The sequence below is a fragment of the Ranitomeya imitator genome, chromosome 5 (genome assembly GCF_032444005.1).
Source record: "Ranitomeya imitator isolate aRanImi1 chromosome 5, aRanImi1.pri, whole genome shotgun sequence".
Lineage (NCBI taxonomy): Eukaryota > Metazoa > Chordata > Amphibia > Anura > Dendrobatidae > Ranitomeya > Ranitomeya imitator.
The window spans coordinates 579,044,529-579,061,480 of NC_091286.1; the positions used below are offsets into that span (position 1 = coordinate 579,044,529).

Consider the following 16,952-nt stretch of genomic DNA (forward strand, 5'->3'; position numbering starts at 1 on the left):
CAATTTACGGTGTACTTTAGATACAGGGCTTTGTACGGTCAGACCAGCCTGTGGGCAGTGAGTCGTGTTGTTGGTGAATTACCACCTGGTGTTTGTTTTAAGTGTGTGTACTTTTTTTCTTTGGGCCCTGTGTTGTGGGCTATTTAGGTGTATCAATAGTTATATAGCATCTTCACATCCAGGGACTCATAGGGCATTTAGGGTGAGCCATCGAGGAGCGGGGGCGCCATATTGCGTCCAAGAGGGTGCCAACCTCCGCAGACAGGCAGGGAGAACGTTAGGGATATTTAGAATTTTCATCCCATTTTTTCTCCCCCTATTTCTGCCCTCTTACGATTAAGCCAGGTTTTTATAGACCCACTCCCACCACAAGGGGTTTGGGTGTTGTGCCAGTTTTTAACCCAATTGTTTTGAAATAAAGATATCGCTTACATTAGTTGTTTTGGTTTTTTCTTCCTCCTCCTCAACAGCAATGTGTAAGCTACTGGATGATCCTGACCTGCTGCAAAACCAAATGCCCAATTTATATCATCAGACAGCAGCTCAGGATAATCCAGTAACTTATAAGTTTTGGTTGTGGTTTGGAAGGGGGGTGGGAAATTATTGTTGCAAGTGGGTGCATATGATCAAGAAACATCTTTATTATTATTATGGCAGTTTAATTTTTGAAATGGGGCTATCGGTCTGTGCTCGCACAGCAGTTCATGGACTGGGCACCGATCTCCTGACACTAATGTGTTATTGGTGAGGACGACGTGGTGCAGAAGTGGAGTGTTTCAAAGAAAGGGCGGAGGGACTGTTGAAAGTTCGAGGTGGAGGCGGAGCTAGGGTGGAGGCGGAACTGGGGCAAAGCCTGGGTGGAGTCTGAAGGGGGCACCGAAAATTTTGTCAGTATGAGGCCCCGAAATACCTAGTGGCAGCCCTGTGCGTGACCCCTGCTACGCTCACTTCTATGGGTCTATGGGAGTGGTAGTGCGAATGTGTGACCCCCGCTACACTCACTTCTATGGGTCTGTGGGAGTGGTAGTGCGTATGCGTGACCCCTGCTACACTCACTTCTTTGGGTCTATGGGAGTGGTAGTGCGCATGTGTGACCCCCACTACACTCACTTCCATGGGTCTGTGGGAGTGGTAGTGCGTATGCGTGACCCCTGCTACACTCACTTCTTTGGGTCTATGGGAGTGGTAGTGCGCATGTGTGACCCCCACTACACTCACTTCCATGGGTCTGTGGGAGTGGTAGTGCGTATGCGTTACCCCTGCTACACTTAATTCTATGGGTCTATGGGAGTGGTAGTGCGAATGTGTGACCCCCACTACACTCACTTCTATGGGTCTATGGGCGTTGTAGTGCAAATGTGTGACCCCCGCTACACTCACTTCTATGGGTCTATGGGAGTGGTAGTGCGCATGTGTGACCCCCACTACACTCACTTCCATGGGTCTGTGGGAGTGGTAGTGCGTATGCGTGACCCCTGCTACACTCACTTCTATGGGTCTGTGGGAGTGGTAGTGCGTATGCGTGACCCCTGCTACACTCACTTCTATGGGTCTGTGGGAGTGGTAGTGCGTATGCGTGACACTCACTTCTATGGTTCTGTGGGAGTGGTAGTGCGTATGCGTGACCCCTGCTACACTCACTTCTATGGGTCTGTGGGAGTGGTAGTGCGCATGTGTGACCCCCACTACACTCACTTCTATGGGTCTGTGGGAGTGGTAGTGCGTATGCGTGACCCCCACTACACTCACTTCTATGGGTCTGTGGGAGTGGTAGTGCGTATGCGTGACCCCTGCTACACTCACTTCTATGGGTCTGTGGGAGTGGTAGTGCGCATGTGTGACCCCCACTACACTCACTTCTATGGGTCTGTGGGAGTGGTAGTGCGTATGCGTGACCCCCACTACACTCACTTCTATGGGTCTGTGGGAGTGGTAGTGCGTATGCGTGACCCCCACTACGCTCACTTCTATGGGTCTGTGGGAGTGCTAGTGCGTATGCGTGACCCCTGCTACACTCACTTCTATTGGTCTGTGGGAGTGGTAGTGCACATGTGTGACCCCCACTACACTCACTTCTATGGGTCTGTGGGAGTGGTAGTGCGTATGCGTGACCCCTGCTACACTCACTTCTATGGGTCTGTGGGAGTGGTAGTGCGCATGTGTGACCCCCACTACACTCACTTCTATGGGCCTGTGGGAGTGGTAGTGCGCATGTGTGACCACCACCGCCATAAGCAGTACATTATGCACTGTGGTTATGACATTACCAATCCTTTTACAAGAAGGATGCAGGATCCCTGTTCTCTTTGTCATTGGAGGGTCCAGAGATCAGAACCCCGTTATCATAACATTTAATTCTAAGGGGCCGTGCACATGTCCCACTTGTTCCTCGGATAGAGCTGGTCCTAGGAAAAAATTGCAGCATGCAAGATTTTCCTCCGTAAATCGGATCGCACTCGGCCATGCAAGTCAATGAGTCCATGGAAAACGTTGGAGCGCTCTCGGATGACATCTGCGTGTGATCCGATTTTCGTAGACAGACAGAATGGAGAAGATTCGAGAAAATCAGATCACACTGTGGTTATCCTCTCAGTGTGATTAGCATAACCAGCCAGATTTCTTAGATGACAAATATTGGTCGTGTGGCCCCAACCTTATACTGATAGATTCTGTGCATGTGGCGGATCGTCTTGATGCCATCCAGTATGGAGGAGGTATGTATGCTTTAATAAGATAAGTAATTTGTCCTTATTAAAAGGGTTGTCCGACCTTACAGATCTGCTGTCATTCTTTGTAACTGCAGACTTGTTTATCTTCACAGGGCGAGCGCAGCGCACTGTCAGCATTCTCTGTTGCCGTCTCAGGGAGCGGCCTCCTTGAATGCAAGTGTATTGAGCGAGGCAGGACAAATCTAGCTGGCATGTGGCCAGAATAACGCACATCACATACTTGCAGTCATATGACCGCCGGTCTCAGCGCACAATGTGAGGATTCACAGATCTGCAGTCACATAGAGTCTAAGGTCGGACAACTCCTTTAAATTCATAGATATTGGAATTTGTTAAATTCATTAAAAACTTGAAAAATGCTGAGCATCACTCACCTGTACTTCATCCCATAGTAGGGTTGTCACCTTCTGGCCAATCTTTGGCCTCCACGTTGGCAGCGCCATGACAGCTGGAGACTGAGGCATTTCCGATGTAGGCTCTACTGTGGTCTGTTGGAGAGGTGGCATTTCGGTGACAGAGGTGTCGGTGGGGTCTGTAGGTGCCGTATCGCAGGTGACTCCAGTGAAGCCATCACTACAGATACACAAGTAACTATTCCCGAGGACACTGCAGTTTCCATGGATACATGGCTTGTCCGCACAGGGGTCTGTAACAACCTGCAAGGAAATAAAAGCAAATATTAGTAAGAAATGTAAGATCTGCAAACTCTTACAGAATATGTTCCTGGGAAGAAAGGGAAAGAAAGGAATTAAATGCCAGGATTAAAGGGGTGTGCTCATCTTCATTCTTCAGGGGCACATCGCTCCCCTGCCTCTTGGTTTCATGCGTTCAGAGGACGGTGTGCTCCTGAGGACTGACAGTTCAGACCATTGACATCTCTGGGTCACTAGTCTGAAATGTGCGCTCTTCCATGCTGCAGAAGGGGTCTCTAAAGGGGTCCGGGCCCAATCCACAGATACAGCCATCTCTATAGCAGGGAGTAGAGCTTAAAGCTGTATAGCAGAGGTCCCCAACCTTTCCTACCTCGAGAGCAACATTTAGCTCCGATAGATGGTCACAAGCCACATTCAGCGGGACCCCTCTGATACCACAGTGACACCAAGAACTCCACAGTTCTGATATAATGACAGCCAAAGCTTCCCAATAGAATTCATGCCAAAAGTGTCCCCCCCCCCCCATAGGCAGGATACTTAAATCCAGAGGTTCCCATTTGCCCTGTTTTGGTATTCTTGCATCAAACACATTCTCCACATTATCGCACTCAGGTCAAGCACCCCTCCAACCAGCAGTATCATACTATCTTTCTTCTCCGCTCCCCACCAGTATATGAGCATCCAGATCTGCTCTTCTGTGCAGGACCATTCACAATAGTCACATCCGAAGACCTGATCTTAATAGCTATTCGATACACCTAGTGCTAAAGTACCAAGCTGGCAGAGCGCTGTGGGCCACACATTATGGGCTTGTAAACCACATGTGGCTCCAGAATCACAGGTTGGGGACCTCTGCTGTACAATGATAGACCACAGAGGTGGCCGCAAGCTTTACACCATAGAATTAAAAATACCGCTGTTCTTGAGAATGGAGAGGATTTTTTGATAAGAGGTAAATTATGATGGTCCTTGATTTCACAAGCACTTTGCAATTTTACCCATTTCAGACAATCCCTTTGAAGAGTAACTATCACTTTAACTTTTAATTTCATAAATCAATAGTACACATTGAAATAAAAAAAATGTAATATGTCATCAGAGAAATCTTCTTTATTCATTCTCAAAATTCTCAATTCCCAGGTAAAATCTGCATTCAGTGAAGACGGATTGTTCCATTACTGAGATAGGAGATGGGAGATGTAGATTCTATGTAGTGGGGGAAGGGAGAGGAGGGAGGAGCTAGAGGCAGAGCTCCTCCTCCCTTACCAGTAACAACTAGTGATGGGCAGTCCGCTTCTTTTTGATGATCTGGATCACTTGGCTCTGCTCACCAAAAAGAACCCAATCATTTGTATCCTAAATGGTTTCCTATTAAATAAGTGTTCACTATAGATGGACACATATAAAATGAAATTAATGTAGCCGAAACTAAACCCACCTGCGATCAAAACCCCGCCTACTTACAGCCTGCCAATTAACCCGATGGGTGGGCAGGGTTTGGTTCAGGTAGGCATGGTTCCAGCCACAGAACACCATCACTTTCATAGAATTTAGTGGCTCTCACTGGGGTGCTGGCTCTCATACTTCCCAGCAGGGAGCCGACTCTTTGTCTCAGATCGGTCGCAAACGACCCAACACTAGTAACAACTGCCATCTCAGTAATGTAACAATATGTCTTCACTCAATACAGATTTTACCCACAAATTGGGAACATTAAGAATGAATGATCAGTCCTGGAGAAGAAAGAAGCAGATTTATCTGATAAGATATATTACAAAGTTTCTTATTTTAAAGGTAATCTGTCAGCAGGTTTTTGCTACTTCATCAGAAATCAGCACAGTGTAGGCAAGGAGACGCTGAATCCAATGATGTATCACTTACATTACTGGGTGCACATGTTCTGACACAATCAGAGTTTTTAGATTTAGCAATGCAGCAGAGCTGAGAAAGCTAACCCCGCCCACACCACAGCTAACCCCGCCCACACCACAGCTAACCCCGCCCACACCACAGCTAACCTCGCCCACACCAGGTTCTGTGTATACATTTAACCAACACAAATTCTTCTTAAATAAGTAATGATCCCTTCATATACAACTAACCATATATAAATGGCGAAAAAAATGAAGCAGCAAAAGATCATAAATATATCAAAATATCAAATTTTATTACAAAGATCATATACAATAATAAAGATTAAAAAATTACTTAGGACAGAGAACAAAAGGACTGGAAAGCAGACCTGAACCCCTTAGGGACAGACCAACATATCGATGATTACTATTGCTGATATTAATTATCCATCAGATATGCCTAGTACAAAGTCCCTATGCCTGTATCTACTATATAATTGTCTAAGGGTCACTTCCGTCTTTCTGTCCTTCTTTCTGTCGCGGATATTCATTGTTCGCGGCCCCTGTCTGTCATGGAAATGCAAGTCGCTGATTGGTCGCGGCAAAACAGCCATGACCAATCAGCGACGGGCACAGTCCGGAAGAAAATGGCCGCTCCTTACTACCCGCAGTCAGTGGCCGGCGCCCGCATACTCCCCTCCAGTCACCGCCCACACAGGGTTAATGCCGGCGGTAACGGACCGCGTTATGCCGTGGCTAATGCACTCCGTAACCGCTGCTATTAACTCTGTGTGTCCCCAACTTTTACTATTGATGCTGCCTATGCGGCATCAATAGTAAAAAAATGTAATGTTAAAAATAAAAAAAAAAAAACAGAAAATCTGCTATTCTCACCCTCCGTAGTCCGCCGAGCCGCTCGCGCCGGCCGCCATCTTCCGTTCACGGCGATGCATTGCGAAATTACCCAGAAGACTTAGCGGTCTCGCGAGACCGCTAAGTCATCTGGGTTATTTCGCAATGCATCCTGGGAACGGAAGATGGCGGCAGCCGCGTGCGTATCGCCGGAGCTTCGGTGGATCCCAGGGGGTGAGTACATAACTATTTTTTATTTAAATTATTTTTTTAACAGGGATATGGTGCTTACACTGCTGTATACTACATTGGCTGTGTTAGATACCGCGTGATCTGTGCTATATATTATGTGGCTACTGTTATATACTGTGTGGGCAGTGTTATATACTACGTGGCTGCTATATACTGCGTAGGCTGTGCTATATATTACGTGGCTGCTATATACTGCATGGGCTGTGCTATATATTACGTGGCCAGTGTTATACAGTACAGACCAAAAGTTTGGACACACCTTCTTATTTAAAGATTTTTATGTATTTTCATGACTATGAAAATTGTACATTCACACTGAAGGCATCAAAACTATGAATTAACACATGTGGAATTATATACTTAACAAAAAAGTGTGAACCAAGTGAAAATATGTCTTATATTCTAGGTTCTTCAAAGTAGCCACCTTTTGCTTTGATGACTGCTTTCCACACTCTTGGCATTCTCTTGATGAGCTTCAAGAGGTAGTCATCGGGAATGGTCTTCCAACAATCTTTAAGGAGTTCCCAGAGATGCTTAGCACTTGTTGGCCCTTTTGCCTTCACTCTGCGGTCCAGCTCACCCCAAACCATCTCGATTGGATTCAGGTCTGGTGACTGTGGAGGCCCGGTTATCTGGCGTAGCACCCAATCACTCTTCTTCTTAGTCAAATAGCCCTTACACAGCCTGGAGGTGTGTTTGGGGTCATTGTCCTGTTGAAAAATAAATGATGGTCCAACTAAACGCAAACCAGATGGAATAGCATGCCGCTGCAAGATGCTGTGGTAGCCATGCTGGTTCAGTATGCCTTCAATTTTGAATAAATCCCCAACAGTGTCACCAGCAAAGCACCCCCACACCATCACACCTCCTCCTCCATGCTTCACGGTGGGAACCAGGCATGTAGAGTCCATCCGTTCACCTTTTCTGCGTCACACAAAGACATGGTGGTTGGAACCAAAGATCTCAAATTTGGACTCATCAGACCAAAGCACAGATTTCCACTGGTCTAATGTCCATTCCTGGTGTTCTTTAGCCCAAACAAGTCTCCTCTGCTTGTTGCCTGTCCTTAGCAGTAGATTCCTAGCAGCTATTTTACCATGAAGGCCTGCTGCACAAAGTCTCCTCTTAACAGTTGTTGTAGAGATGTGTCTGCTGCTAGAACTCTGTGTGGCATTGACCTGGTCTCTAATCTGAGCTGCTGTTAACCTGCGATTTCTGAGGCTGGTGACTCGGATAAACTTATCCTCAGAAGCAGAGGTGACTCTTGGTCTTCCTTTCCTGGGGTGGTCCTCATGTGAGCCAATTTCTTTGTAGGGCTTGATGGTTTTTGCCACTGCACTTGGGGACACTTTCAAAGTTTGCCCATTTTTTGGACTGACTGACCTTTATTTCTTAAAGTAATGAAGGCCACTCGTTTTTCTTTACTTAGCTGCTTTTTTCTTGCCATAACACAAATTCTAACAGTCTATTCAGTAGGACAATCAGCTGTGTATCCACCAGACTCCTGCACAACTGATGGTCCCAACCTCATTTATAAGGCAAGAAATCCCACTTACTGTATTAAACCTGACAGGGCACACCTGTGAATTGAAAACCATTCCCGGTGACTACCTCTTGAAGCTCATCAAGAGAATGCCAAGAGTGTGGAAAGCAGTCATGAAAGCAAAAGGTGGCTACTTTGAAAAACCTAGAATATAAGACATAATTTCAGTTGTTTCACACTTTTTTGTTAAGTATATAATTCCACATGTGTTAATTCATAGCTTTGATGCCTTCAGTGTGAATGTACAATTTTCATAGTCATGAAAATACAGAAAAAATCTTTAAATGAGAAGGTGTGTCCAAACTTTGGTCTGTATTGTATACTGCGTGGCCTGTGTAATATACTACGTCGCCTGTGTTATATACTGCGTGGCTGCAATATACTGCGTGGGCTGTGTTATATAGTACGTGGCTGTGTTATATACTGCATGGCCACTGTTATATATTGCGTGGCCTGTATTAACGCATCGGGTATTCTAGAATATGTATGTATATAGCAGCCACAAAGTATATAGCACAGGCCACGTAGTATTTGTCTGCTATATACTACATGGCTCCTATATACTACGTGGCCTGTGCTATATACTATGTGGCTGCTATATACATACATAAATACATATTCTAGAATACACGATGCATTAGAATCGGGCCACCATCTAATGTTAATATAAATGGCAACTTAGGTGTCAAATATCAAAAGGAGACCCAACCTGTAAGGCCGGTTTCACACGTCAGTGGCTCCCGTACATGAGGTGACAGTTTCCTCACGTACCAGAGACACTGACTCACGTAGACACATTAAAATCAATGTGTCTCTGCACATGTCAGCGTGTTTTCACGGACCGTGTGTCCGTTTGGAAAACACGGAGACATCAAGTACTTTTAAATTAAATATAGCCGGATAATAATTGTATAAATGTAATCATGAATTACCCTTAAAAAACATAAGTTTATTAAATATATCTCTAAAAAGCCAACAACCAATGGCTCACCCCAAAAACGAAAGTGGGGGGAATAGTCAGCCCTACTGAAACGTCTATGCTGAATGGCTGCCTAACTGCGGGGGTAGGCACCCTAGGGGAAGCATTATGGCGCCCCCGCTCCGCGATGGCTGACCCTGGGGTCCCTAGATACGCCCTGATAAACCCACAGGGTCCCACTACCCGAACAAAATTATACTAAAGGTACCCCTCTCCTCTATACATAGATCATTCCTATCTCTAGGGAATCCTACACCCCACACTGTGTATCTTAAAAACAACAGGAGAACATGTGACTTAGGCGTCTTGGTAGCAGAATGATAAGTGTATTCCTAATCCTGGATACACTGTAATACACAATAAATCTAGCTTGGATATTAGCGATATATTTGGTCCTTAAGCTCAATATGCACAACTCAATATCATGCCCAGCTCATAAAATTACAACTATGACCGGCCCATAGCCCATAGCCCTGTATTCCGGATACATTAAAACAATTGTATCTCAGTTCTAAGTAAAGTTTCCTCCTGTATCTGTCCACCTTGGCATTCACTGTGCAGTTAAATCATTATGCCTATATAACATGATAGACAGCACATAACAGAGCTTATTCATGCATTTTATGTGTATATCATCTGTTGCAAAAGTTGATACTCATCGTTCAGATGGTCTGCTGCCCGCCTGTTGTCTATTATAGCCTCGCCTCAAGACAGGAGGAGTGCAGAGCACAGCGCTGGAGGACAGACAGCGGTAGGTAAGTATGTAGTGTTTGTTTTTTTTAACTTTTAGGATGGTAACCAGGGTAAACATCGGGTTACTAAGCGCGGCCCTGCCCTTAGTTACCCGATGTTTACCCTGGTTACCGGCATCGTTGGTCGCTGGAGAGCTGTCTGTGTGACAGCTCTCCAGCGACCAAACAGCGACGCTGCAGCGATCCGGATCGTTGTCGGTATCGCTGCAGCGTCGCTTAATGTGAAGGGGCCTTAAGACTGGCTCACAACATGCTAGTCTTAAATTGGCCCCTTGAGTCTTAGAGAATGTGCACACTTCGGGAAACGCTCCTTTGGGCATATTATAGATTAGTTTTTTGCTCCCTGAAGTGATTTTGAAGAGTTTAGAAAGTGTTTTGCAAAAATTTCTATCCAGATTTTTTTTTTTGCTCTGGTTTGATTGGATAGTGGATTCTACCAAGAGCCGCTTCATAGAACTGACCTGCCCTTTTTTTTTTCTCCCACCAGGTGTTTTTCAAAACCTCAAGTGAAATAAAAAGTTCAAAAGATTGAACATATGAAAAGCAAGATGGTCTTATGATAGAAATTAACAGAAAGAGTCTTTGAAGTCATTTTTCTGGTGACTTCTGAAACAGATCCCCTCTGGAAAAAAACTCCTGAAACAACTGTGTTTGCACATATCCTTAACCCCTTTACCCCCAAGGGTGGTTTGCACGTTAATGACCGGGCCAATTTTTACAATTCTGACCACTGTCCCTTTATGAGGTTATAACTCTGGAACCCTTCAACGGATCCCAGTGATTCTGACATTGTTTTCTCGTGACATATTGTACTTCATGATAGTGGTAAAATTTCTTTGATATTACCTGCGTTTATTTGTGAAAAAAATGGAAATTTGGCGAAACTTTTGAAAATTTCGCAATTTTCCAACTTTGAATTTTTATGCAATTAAATCACAGAGATATGTCACACAAAATACTTAATAAGTAACATTTCCCACATGTCTACTTTACATCAGCACAATTTTGGAACCCAATTTTTTTTTTGTTAGGGAGTTATAAGGGTTAAAAGTTGACCAGCAATATCTCATTTTTACAACACCATTTTTTTTTAGGGACCACATCTTATTTGAAGTCATTTTGAGGGGTCTATGTGATAGAAAATACCCAAGTGTGACACCATTCTAAAAACTGCACCCCTCAAGGTGCTCAAAACCACATTCAAGAAGTTTATTAACCCTTCTGGTGCTTCACAGGAATTTTTGGAATGTTTAAATAAAAATGAACATTTAACTTTTTTTTCACAAAAAATTTACTTCAGCTCCAATTTGTTTTATTTTACCAATGGTAACAGGAGAAAATGGACCCCAAAAGTTGTTGTACAATTTGTCGTGAGTACACCGATACCCCATATGTGGGGGTAAACCACTGTTTGGGCGCATGGGAGAGCTCGGAAGGGAATGAGCGCCGTTTGACTTTTCAATGCAAAATTGACAGGAATTGAGATGGGACGCCATGTTGCGTTTGGAGAGCCACTGATGTGCCTAAACATTGAAACCCCCTACAAGTGACACCATTTTGGAAAGTAGACCCCCTAAGGAACTTATCTAGATGTGTGGTGAGCGCTTTGACCCACCAAGGGCTTCACAGAAGTTTATAATGCAGAGCCGTAAAAATAAAACAAAAAATTGTTCCCACAAAAATTATTTGTTAGCCCCCAGTTTTGTATTTTCCCGAGGGTAACAGGAAAAATTGGACCCCAAAATTTGTTGTCCAATTTGTCCTGAGTGCGCTGATACCCCATATGTGGGGGGGAACCACTGTTTGGACGCATGGGAGGGCTCGGAAGGGAAGGAGCGCCATTTGGAATGCAGACTTAGATGAAATGGTCTGCAGGTGTCACATTGCGTTTGCAGAGCCCCTAATGTACCTAAACAGTAGAAACCCCCCACAACTGACACCATTTTGGAAAGTAGACCCCCTAAGGAACTTATCTAGATGTGTGGTGAGCGCTTTGACCCACCAAGGGCTTCATAGAAGTTTATAATGCAGAGCCGTAACCCCATATTGGACCCATATTGACCCCATATTGGAAACTAAACCCCTGAAGGAACTTATCTAGATGTGTTGTGAGAACTTTGAGCCCCCAAGTGTTTCACTACAGTTTATAACGCAGAGCCTGTTTGGGCACACGGGAGAGCTCGGAAAGGGAAGGAGCACTGTTTTACTTTTTCAACACAGAATTGGCTGGAATTGAGATCGGAGTCGCGTTTGGAGAGCCCCTGATGTGCCTAAACAGTGGAAACCCCCCAAATTATAACTGAAACCCTAATCCAAACACACCCCTAACCCTAATCCCAACAGTAACCCTAACCACACCTCTAACCCTGACACACCCCTAACCCTAATCCCAACCCTATTCCCAACCGTAAATGTAATCTAAACCCTAACTGTAACTTTAGCCCTAACTTTAGCCCCAACCCCAACTGTAGCCTTAACCCTAGCCCCAACCCTAACCCTAGCCCTAACTCTAGCCCTAACCCTAACCCTAGCCCTAACCCTAGCCCTAACCCTAACCCTAGCCCTAACCCTAGCCCTAATGGGAAAATGGAAATAAATACATTTTTTTTAATTTTTCCCTAACTAAGGGGGTGATGAAGGGGGGTTTGATTCACTTTTATAGCGGGTTTTTTAGCAGATTTTTATGATTGGCAGCTGTCACACACTGAAAGACGCTTTTTATTGCAAAAAATATTTTTTGCGTTACCACATTTTGAGAGCTATAATTTTTCCATATTTTGGTCCACAGAGTCATGTGAGGTCTTGTTTTTTGCGGGACGAGTTGACGTTTTTATTGGTAACATTTTCGGGCACGTGACATTTTTTGATCGCTTTTTATTCTGATTTTTGTGAGGCAGAATGACCAAAAACCAGCTATTCATGAATTTCTTTTGGGGGAGGCGTTTATACCGTTCCGCGTTTGGTAAAATTGATAAAGCAGTTTTATTCTTCGGGTCAGTACGATTACAGCGATACCTCATTTATATATATTTTTTTATGTTTTGGCGATTTTATACGATAAAAACTATTTTATAGAAAAAATTATTATTTTTGCATCGCTTTATTCTCAGGACTATAACTTTTTTATTTTTATGCTAATGATGCTGTATGGTGGCTCGTTTTTTGCGGGACAAGATGACGTTTTCAGCGGTACCATGGTTATTTATATCCGTCTTTTTGATCGCGTGTTATTCCACCTTTTGTTCAGCGGTATGATAACAAAGCATTGTTTTTTGCCTCGTTTATTTTTTTTTTTCCCTTACGGTGTTTAATGAAGGGGTTAACTAGTGGGGCAGTTTTATAGGTCGGGTCATTACGGACACGGCGATACTAAATATTTGTACTTTTATTTAGATAAAGAAATGTATTTATGGGAATATTTTTTTTTTCATTATTTAGGAAATTTTTTTATTTTTTTTTTTACACATTTGGAAACATTTTTTTTTACTTTTTTACTTTGTCCCAGGGGGGGACATCACAGATCGTTGATCTGACAGTTTGCACAGCACTCTGTCAGATCAACGATCTGACTTGCAGTGCTACAGGCTTACCAAGCGCCTGCTCTGAGCAGGCACTTGGTAAGCCACCTCCCTCCCTGCAGGACCCGGATGCCGCGGCCATTTTGGATCCGGGCCTGCTACAGGGAGGGAGGTAGGAGACCATCGCGTTGCTGCGGGGGTCTCAGGGAAGCCCGCAGGGAGCCCCCTCCCTGCGCGATGCTTCCCTGTACCGCCGGCACACCGCGATCATGTTTGATCGCGGTGTGTCGGGGGTTAATGTGCCGGGGGTGGTCCGTGACCGCTCCTGGCACATAGTGTCAGATGTCATTTGCGATAGGCAGCTGATACCCGTCCGCGATCGGCCGCGCTCCCCCCGTGAGCGCGGCCGATCGCGTATGACGTACTATCCCGTCGGTGGGCATATGGGCCCACCCCACCTCGACGAGATAGTACGTCATATGTCAGAAAGGGGTTAAAGGGGTTGTCCACTACTAGGAAAATCCCTTCTTAAACTACATGCTTGACCCCGATACAGTAATAAAACCTATACTCACCTCCCGTGCCAGTGCTGCTCCCGCTGTGTCGGCACTCGCTCTCCCCGGGGATATGATGCGCTGGCATCACTGTCTCTGCCATTGTATGAACTGAACATGAAGAGGAAGTCATGGCTGTAGTTTGTCCAAAGGCGGAGACAGTGATGTCAGTGCTGATTGGGCGCCGGGCATCACATGTCATTCCACCGCATGACAGCCCCAGGACCGCAAGTGCAGACACTACTGGAACGGTGTTGGCACAGGAGGTGAGTATAGGCGTTATTACTTCATCGGGGCGAACAGTTCATTTAAGAAAGGGTTGTACTAGTAGAGAGAACCTGACAGCTGATGCATGCTGCCCAATGCGTGGCCAACATGTATCAACCAACGGCTGTATAAACTCAGCAGAGACCTGTCAATCCAGGGTAGCAGGCAGGGAGAACACTGTAAAGTATGTTCTTCTGTGAAACATTGCAGCGTTTCAGTCCCAAGCATACCTGACATTTCTATGGATTCTGCTCTGTTTCCCTGGTAGAACCTCAGTATTCCTCTGCACATTATAACATTTATTTATTAAAAAGGAGAAAAAAATTCTCAGGGACTTTATTGGGTTATTTTTTTTTTTTTTTTCCCACTGTTATCGCTTTGATTTCACAGACTCTTGTGTAACTACTACCAAATAAAACAATCCAATCAAATTCACAGACGGCTCAATGGTTTAAAACATCAGTAGCAGGGTCCTGATAAAGAATAAATGTTTTAACACTGTAGGTTCAAGCACTCCTCCAGCTTGCAAAAGTTATTCATTTACTTTACTCTTTTTAATGTATTTCTCTGTATTTAGATTTTTACATGTATGAGCAATGGTTTTAAGTGCTATAGCACTCTATTATATTTTATGATTGTATCTTGTGTTTTATAATGTACATATGTGTTTGAATATGTGTTTAAGTCTGATTCCCCGCCCACTGGGTGTGGCGTATGTTTTGAAAGGAGGCGTCTCCATGTGCCGTCTTTTGCTATAAATACAAGACCCTGTATGTGTATAGACTGTCCTGAGGAAGTGGTGTGATCACCACAAAACGCGTAGAAATAAAGTCTATTCTCTATTACATCTACTTGGACTCAGGGCCGTATTTAGAGTTTCTGCTGCCCTAGGCACTCTTAGTGCTGGCTCCCCCATTGGTGAGTATGACACTATCCGCAGTGACTTTGGCAAGAATCGCTGTTGTGAAAGTCGCCTTTTGCAGTAGATCGGGCAGTTTTTCTGCATCTGCCACGTAATGGATCACTTACGGCAACATTGCGTTTGGTTTCATTCATTCCCTATGGGATTTGCGGTACTTGCTGTGATCTGGGAAATGCAGTACCATACCTCCCAACTTTTGAAGAAGGAAAAAAGGTGTACGTGCGCCGCGGCAAATTTTAGGCCACACCTCTGACCACACCCATTTCACAACTAATCACACCCATATCCACGTCCCAACCACACCCATTTAGCACTGCTGATCACACTGTTTCATATACAATAATTAAAACCAAAAAAATATGGCCACGCAGTGCTCCATACTGTATAATGGCTACGCAGTGCTCCACATAATGTATAATGGCCCTACATGATGTTCCATACTGTATAGTGGCCACACAGTGCTCCATACTGTATAATGGCCACACAGTGCTCCATACTGTATAATGGCCACACAGTGCTCCATACTGTATAATGGCCACACATGATGCTCAATACTGTATAAGGGCCACACATGATGCTCCATACTGTATAATGGCTACGCAGTGCTCCACATACTGTATAATGGCCCTATATGATGCTCCATACTGTATAACGGCCACACATGATGCTCCATACTGTATAATGGTCACACATGATGCTCCATACTGTATAATGGTCACACATGATGCTCCATACTGTATAATGGTCACACATGATGCTCCATACTGTATAATGGCCGCACATGATGCTCAATACTGTATAATGGCCATACATGATGCTCCATACTGTATAATGGCCATACATGATGCTCCATACTTTATAATGGCCCCACATGATGCTCAATACTGTATAATTGCCACACAGTGCTCCATACTGTATAATGGCCCCACATGATGCTCCATACTTTATAATGACCGCACATGATGCTCAATACTGTATAATGACCGCACATGATGCTCAATACTGTATAATGACCGCACATGATGCTCAATACTGTATAATGACCTCACATGATGCTCCATACTTTATAATGGCCCCACATGATGCTCCATATTGTATAATGGCCATGGCTCATATCCCCCCCCCTCCTCCTGTATGCATGGCTCATAATTCCCCCCCCCCGTATGCATGGCCGATGGCTCATAATTCCCCCCCCTGTATGCATGGCTGATGGCTCATAATTCCCCCCCCTCCCTCCCTCCCTATGCATGGCTGATGGCTCATAATTCCCCCCCTCCCTCCCTATGCATGGCTGATGGCTCATAATTCCCCCCCCTCCCTCCCTATGCATGGCTGATGGCTCATAATTCCCCCCCCTCCCTCCCTATGCATGGCTGATGGCTCATAATCCCCCCCCTTCCCTCCCTATGCATGGCTGATGGCTCATAATCCCCCCCTCCCTCCCTCCCTATGCATGGCAGATGGCTCATAATTCCCCCCCCTCCCTCCCTCCCTATGCATGGCTGATGGCTCATAATTCCCCCTCCCTCCCTATGCATGGCTGATGGCTCATGATTCCCCCCTCCCTCCCTATGCATGGCTGATGGCTCATGATTCCCCCCCCTCCCTCCCTTTGCATGGCTGATGGCTCATGGCTCATAATTCCCCCTCCCTCCCTATGCATGGCTGATGGCTCATGGCTCACAATTCCTCCCCTCCCTATGCATGGCTGATGGCTCATGGCTCATAATTCCCCCCCCTCCTTCCCTCCCTATGCATGGCTCATCTCTCCACCCCCTCCCCCGCTCCTTCTCCCGGGCCATCTTGCATGGCGCGGGTGGCTTACCATCCTCCCCCCGCCCCCCGTCCCTCACACTCACCTGTCAGCTGCCTGTCCCACACGCCGCGCCGACATCCCTCCGGCTCTGTCCCGCCGCAGCGCCTTCTTCCTGAGCGGTCATGGGGTACCGCTAATTAAGGTCATGAATATGCGCATATTCATGACCTTAACCCCTCTGTGACCTTAGACGTACTATCCCGTCGAGGTGCCCTGGGCTTATCTGACCCTGGACGGGATAGTACGTCATAGCCGATCGGCC

General features: G+C 45.4%; 1 protein-coding gene across 1 annotated transcript in view; it reads right to left on the reverse strand.

Moving 5' to 3' along the window:
• Window positions 1-16,952, reverse strand: part of DNER (delta/notch like EGF repeat containing) — a 411,277-nt gene that overhangs the window by 202,380 nt on the left and 191,945 nt on the right. The window contains exon 2 of the mRNA XM_069727849.1: window positions 3,104-3,385. Coding sequence (XP_069583950.1) covers window positions 3,104-3,385 — 282 coding nt within the window. The remainder of the gene's footprint in view (window positions 1-3,103; window positions 3,386-16,952) is intronic.